Raw genomic sequence first — 6670 nt, forward strand, 5'->3', positions numbered from 1 at the left:
GGTTCAAAGAAAGCTTGCATTGCCCAACGCCCACTTTCTGTCATGTGAGGAGGAATAAGTGCACACCTTCAAAAGCCATTGTTTTCAGTGACAGGAAATTCAGAAGCACATGATACTTGAATTACTAAGTAGATAGTAAATGCTCTCTCTCCTCTCTCTCTCTCTCTCTCTCTCTCTCTCTCTCTCTCTCTCTCTCTCTCTCTCTCTCTCTCAATGAATTTTATTGGTTTGTTTAACCAAAAAGAAATAAATATCTCAAGGTCTGCAGATGAATTTGTCTCACAGAAAGCACTGTTGGTTATATTTTATCTGGGCATGCATGGTCATGACTCATGATTCTGCAATAATTGTTATGCCAACCTAGCTGATCAAATTAACTAGTGTTTTAGACTTTTAATTGTCATTTGTTTTCAAAAGAAAAAGAGTGGACATGTTAGGAGCATTGACTGTTGACTGATCCAAGCACAAGACAGAACAAACAGCAGTGTGTCTGTTTTGTGCAGTTCTGCATATTTTGGTGTTTCTTTGTCTTTGCAAGATGCATGTATATATTGATATATCATTAACTGCATCTTCTGTGCTGTGTTGAAAATATGGACATTCATTTTAACTAAAGAGACACAGAAACACGTTGGTCGATTTAAAGAGGAGAACATGGAAATACAGTATTTGTACACTACTTGTACAGTTATAACGTGCATACCAGTCTATTTCAAAACATACTTTTTTATTATTATTATCATAAATAAATGAAAAAAATCAATCAATAAAAAGATAAATAAATAAATAAATAAACTGTAGCTTGACAGACAATGACAATGAGAGACAGTCAACAACAACCCAAAAAAAAAAGCAATCAGGCTTAACAGTATGCTATGAATATAATACCAATTATCATGTTACTTTTGGGGTACTTCTTATCTATCCTTTTCGGGTCAAGATGAGTTATCTCTTGATTTCTTGTTGAGATAGCCAAGTGGCTGCACCCCATGATTATTGCACAACAGCCAATAATGGTGGGAGGAGGGTATACAATTATTGATATTGGTTAGAAAGGAGGCTAGAAATTCAAAAGAGGGCGCATTTCCTCCCTGCCTTTTTTCTCTTTCCATGTATATTTGTTAGTCTTTTTATGCTTTTTGTGCTTTCAAATCACACCCTTCATTAGCTCAGCATTTGGTCAAAAGGAATGTTCAAATTGATTTGGATTGGACTAGAATGAAGGATCTTCGTGGACCATTCCAAGTTCCAACCAGAAATGGGTCCAAACCAGTTTCATGAAAACGTTTGGAAAGTTTGTAGAATATACATCTAGATTCTTTCGAGTTTCACTCCAACTGAGAAAAAATTTCATGTAACGGGTATAACATTTTTTGTTATCTCCGATCAATAATGCATTATATTATTGGTTGGGAATAACAAAACTCATTACAAGTGAGTTTTTCTGCTTGCGGCGGTTTCAAAGAGTGAAACAGACGCAATTTAGAAACAGCGCAGTGTTGAACAAACCAAAATGGATTTAGACAACCAAACCAGTCAATAAGTGTCTGTCTCCATCTGATAATGATGGGATGCTTTAAAAAAAATTAGAAACTCCATCACTCATAATAAACCTGTGTCCAATGGGAAATTGAGAGGTCTATGTTTGGTACCCTCTCACCCACCAAGAAAGAAACACAACTTTGAATGGAAACTTTTTCACTCAGCAAAAAGGAGCCCTCCATGCAGCCTCTCATATTGGACCACTGTTTTATTACATGTCACATTGTCAAGAACATTCAAGTCATTGGACACTTTATAAGAAATCAGAACACAAACCAGATAAAATAAAAAAGGAGATTGATGGTAATATAAGGCTACCTACCATAACATTGGATAAGAAATATTATGTACAGAGTTCTCTGACCATTTCCCAAATCAGATTATCCTTCTTTGCTTTCTTGACCCAACGTTAGGTTGGATCGCAGTAACAAATAAAGGCAAAAGCAGAAGCTGATGGGGGGGGTGGGATTTACAAACACTTCACTCTATTGCTTTCGTTTACCAATGGCTGTGTTTTCTAAGTTTAAGTCAATAAACCACTAAAATGGTCTACTTTGGTTTGGTGAAGTTGGACTAGGGCGGGTTCTTATGTACAAGAGGCGGCGAGATGTATGACCCATTAACCAGTTCTTCAAGAATAGGACCTAATCAATTTAAAATTGACAAAAGATCTGGACTTGAAGAGACCCCCAAAGAGGGACCTGGTTGGAGATTCCTCAGAACCAGGTTTTGAGTCTTCAGGGCTGCCTTTCACTTTAAGTATGGTCTGCCCAATTACTTGCCTGATTGCCTCTATGGTCTTGGAGTCAACAGGGTAGCCTGATGCATCACGAACATAGAACGTATTAACAGCTTTGCCTGCTTTGGTTGCCACTTCTGCTCGGGTTACGGTAAGGCTATTCTCTCGAAAGATCCGAGTGACATCAGATAGCAGCCCAACTCTGTCAGTAGTGCAGAGTTCTAACTTCAAACCCTGAACGAGGAAGAAACAAATTATTTGTCTACATATCAATGGAGCCTCTCAAAAAATAATTAACAACACAATAAAGTACATTAAACATTACTCTTAACCTAAGGACGCATTCTTAACAGAATCAAACAGGTGAATGCAATAGAACATAATGAGACAAAGGAAAATAAACCTATATAACTAGTTGATTCGTAAAACAAAAGGGTCGACATCCATGTTTTTATAACGGCAATTTGACTCATAATCATACAAGTGCAACAACTAAACTACACATTTAGAAAATCAAAATATCCATCACTCCTTGTCATGCATTGAAGCTATTAATACCCTCAAATGTATACTTTTGGTCACCATAGGAAGCTTTCTAGCCAAAACACAAGCAAAAAAAACCAAAAAATTGAAATAAAATAGTCAGCTCACCTCAGATACTCTTCTCTCAATAGCTGCTTCAAGGCATTGTATCACTCTTTGTCTCTCTGCATCTGATTTCACAGGGGATCCATCTATATGCCTAATATAGTATTCCTAAAAATGCATACAAACAATAATTAGGAAAGCCAACTCTAACCAAATCAAATCCAAGTAAGGCTCATCTCATCTTGCAGCCCAAGAACACAACAATATGCAAGTTGGAAATGTGAAAATCGCATACCTGATAAGCTTCTGGACCCTCAGCATCAATACTTGCATGAAAAACCACATATTGCATGTCTGTCAAAGTGCAAACTGTATCGAAGAGAAGCTTTGGCCTATCTTTACTCCGAATAGTCACCACCGAGTAGTCTTTGTCCTGCCAATTAACAACATTCACATTTGGTCTTTGGTTGTCATCCAAGAGACCATCATCAACTCGTTCATAATCCCTATCTGCAAACATCATTTGGTGAAGCCTTCTTTCAGTGTGTGTAACAGCGTGAGATACAACAGTCCTAGCTCCCCTGGTTTTGTTGCTGCCCTTAAGCACATTGCATAATAATTCCTTAATCCTAGCTAACCTCTGAGGATCAGTAACTGCCAACCCCGTCTCCTCATCGGTAACGTGCATCACTGATGCAGCCCTTGTGTTGTGCGTCCAGACTTCCGCACTCACTACATTGCATTTGAGATTGGTGAGGACAGCACTCACTTCAGAGAGTAATCCCGGTCTGTCACTTCCAGTTAGCTCAATTGCAGTATGGTCCGTTGATTGTTTAACCCCGACAGATCTCATGGAAGATGCAAAGCAAGCCTCCGGACCAAGAGACTGAAAATAAAGTGAGAAATTAGAGGCTTTTCATATAAAAAACGACCAAAAATAGGAAAAACAAACGTCAAGCACAACTCACCTTTTGAATATACTCCAGAACCTCTTCATCTGTAACTTTGTTTCCATCTTGATCGGTGACATTAAAAACTGATTAAAAAAATAAATCACGCAATTAGTTTCTAACTCCAGAACAAAAGAACACCAAATTTTTACACTGATAAAAAGGTCTTCCACTACTAACAGTCACAAAGGTAATAAAAGGATTGTTACCGTCCATGAACCAGCCACCATCCGAAGAGATATACGCTTTGGTTACAATAAGGTTGAGATCAGTAAGAACTTGTACAACTTCCAGAAGTATCCCATACTCGTTTGCACTGTCCACCTGCATCAGAAAACTAGAGTAAGTACAAAACTTCCGTAACAGGGAGGAAAAAGGCCACGCAAAGAAAGACACATAAAACGATGAGAAATGAGAGCCATACCCTTATCACCGTAGCATTCTTGCAGGCTTTGTTATCAATTACAACCCTGACAAAACAGAAGTGGACAAAGAGATGTAAATCTTAAGATGTGTATCGTACAAGATTATGTTAGTTTGAGTAACCTTGAAGAAAGTGAGATTGCATACCTCGGTGGGTTCATTCTCCGGATGAGTTTCTCATATTCATCATCCATGTCATGTGAAAAGCTCATGCTAACCTCTGAAGAAAACCCACACCCAAAAATAAATAAATAAATAAAGGAAAAATATAATTAGACAAAAAGTTAGGAGAACAAAAAGAGCCAATTGGAGAAGAAGAGAACCATTGTAACCAATCAAGAAAAGATACTTGTAAATTCCAAAGAATATAAGGAAATGAAAAAAGCCATCGAGTAAATCATTTGAAGGACTTGTTCACAAGGAAAAGATGACTCAAAAATCCAAACTTTCTCACAAGACACAACTTTCATAAGCAGGCAGCAGACAGAACCAAAACTGAGAACAAAGAACTATCTTTACAAATTTCCATCCCCTACTTCGCAACTAAACAAGCCCCACCCTCTTCTCCAAGACAGGCACAAAAGACCCAAAGCAAAAGGCAAACCAAGGAAGACACTGAAAATCAAGAAGCACACAGAACCCGACAGACACCACAAATCGAAGAACAGAGTACGAGAAGCCAAAATGAAATGGGAAAAATAAAAACAGCACCTACCCATTTCAATTGCTGAGGATTAGTGAATCTATTACACCAAAAGCTTTTTCCTTTTCTTGGTTGTCTCAAAACAAAGGAAGAGGAGAGAACAAAGGCTTGGTATGTATGTAGAGCACAGAGAGAAAAAAAGCCGAGTGATATATGTTTATATACAGAAAGAAGATCTTAGAATCTTAGAATCTTAGGCTTTCCTGTTCTTGATCTCTCTCACTAAGGTAACAAATAAACTATAATAATTCTACACCTTTAAAGAAAACCCAAAATACAAAAATTTAAAGCCAACCCATTAAAACACTCTCCAAAATCAGACAACCCCCGACACAATACTCCAAAAACCTGCAAGTTCAAAAAGTACCACAAAACACACTCACACGGTTTTCCCTGTTTCTCTCTCTCTCTCTCTCTCTCTGTGGCATGCCCTCGCTTTCTTTATATGGCCTCTCTATGTCTCTCTCTGCCACTTTCCAAATCCAATTTTCTCTATAAAACGAGAATAAAAATGACCCCGTAAAAAGAAAGTTTCCTAAAAATACAGAGTGGGGGTGGCTTGCTCGCTCGCTCGGGCAGGGCCTTGGCTGACTCTTTGAATCTGATAAACCAACTACACCCGCGCACTTTAGCAATGACCTCCACTTTGGGGGATTGGTGACGTGGCAGCGTGCTAAAGTGCGCCGGTGGAGTAGGACCGGGTTCGGTAAACGGTAAAACGATAAGGCTATGGGGAAAGTAATAATCATAATCTCTTCAACTCCGAGATTTGTGGAGCTGACACGTGGAAAACCAATGGGATGCAGTCAATGGACGGACCATGGTTTGGTCCGGTCTGGTCTTCGACTTTTACTAAATAACGGTTTGTCCTTGTCGCCTTTTAGGACTCGGTTAAATTTTGACGGAAACGCACCGTTTTGGTCAATCTTTTTGGGCCAAGTCGGTAACCTTTTTTTTCAATTAATGTGTACGATTTAGCATTTAAGTGAGTTTTTAATTATTGGTTAGTGAAACCGAAAAACGATGGAATCTGAATCTGCATCTTTTTTTTGGGGGTGGGTTTCAATGGTGAGATTAGTTAATTAATCTGCACATAATCTCCTTTCTTATTGCTTGCCTCTTGGGCTTTCCCATGGGGCACTGTTTAAAGTTTTCACCTCATAAATGCTGGTGAATTTTAATTAAATATGAAAATACGTAATTTCATAACGAAACCAAATGGAGAAGAAAAAACGTAACTTCTCTAATTAATCATATAAAACGCCTAATTGAAAATCATTGCAGTGACATTCAAATTTTTGTTGCTGCAGTTTTTGAGTGGTTTAAAGCTTTTGGTGGGACTAAAAACCAAGAAATTAAGAATAAACAAGTTCTGGCCTAGGACCTCCTATCTCTAATTGGTTGAAATTGAATGTGGATGGCGCTAGAAGGGGTATGTCTTGTGCTATTGGGGCTGGGGGTTTGATTCGAGACTCCGTTGGGATTTGGCATGGTGGTTTTGTAGTTAATATGGGGTAGGGATATATTTTAGAAACGGGGCTTTGGGGATTGTTCTTTGGCCTTAAACTAGCAATTGGGAAATGTGTAAAGAAGCTTTGGGTTGAAATGGATTCAGCCACTACTGTCAGACTTATTCAGTGCAAGGAAAGTCTTGAGGTTCATCCCCTTGTTAGGTTACTGGATTGTTGTAGAGAGATGTTAACTCAACTGGATTGTGTGGAGGTG

General features: G+C 38.5%; 1 protein-coding gene across 1 annotated transcript; it reads right to left on the reverse strand.

Annotated features, from left to right (window-relative positions):
• Positions 1-1827: 1827 nt before the first annotated feature.
• LOC110765587 (ACT domain-containing protein ACR4-like) lies at positions 1828-5525 on the reverse strand. Its single transcript, XM_021968729.2, has 8 exons — positions 4958-5525; positions 4390-4462; positions 4244-4289; positions 4029-4143; positions 3838-3905; positions 3165-3755; positions 2933-3037; positions 1828-2515 (listed from the first exon to the last, which is right to left on the reverse strand). The coding sequence occupies exons 1-8, from the start codon at positions 4959-4961 to the stop codon at positions 2174-2176; spliced, it is 1344 nt and encodes a 447-aa protein (XP_021824421.1). The 5' UTR covers positions 4962-5525; the 3' UTR covers positions 1828-2173.
• Between the last annotated feature and the right edge of the window lie 1145 nt (positions 5526-6670).

This window comes from Prunus avium, chromosome 1, assembly GCF_965620075.1.
Source record: "Prunus avium chromosome 1, drPruAviu1.hap1.1, whole genome shotgun sequence".
Classification (NCBI taxonomy): Eukaryota; Viridiplantae; Streptophyta; class Magnoliopsida; order Rosales; family Rosaceae; genus Prunus; species Prunus avium.

What these genes read in the sequence shown, in the direction of transcription:
- LOC110765587 (XM_021968729.2), bottom strand. An exon ending in TTCTGGAGTATATTCAAAAG is followed by an intron (nt 3,756 to 3,837) that starts GTGAGTTGTGCT and finishes CTTTATTTTCAG; the next exon opens with TCTCTTGGTCCGGAGGCTTG. An exon ending in AGGGTCCAGAAGCTTATCAG is followed by an intron (nt 3,038 to 3,164) that starts GTATGCGATTTT and finishes ATGCATTTTTAG; the next exon opens with GAATACTATATTAGGCATAT.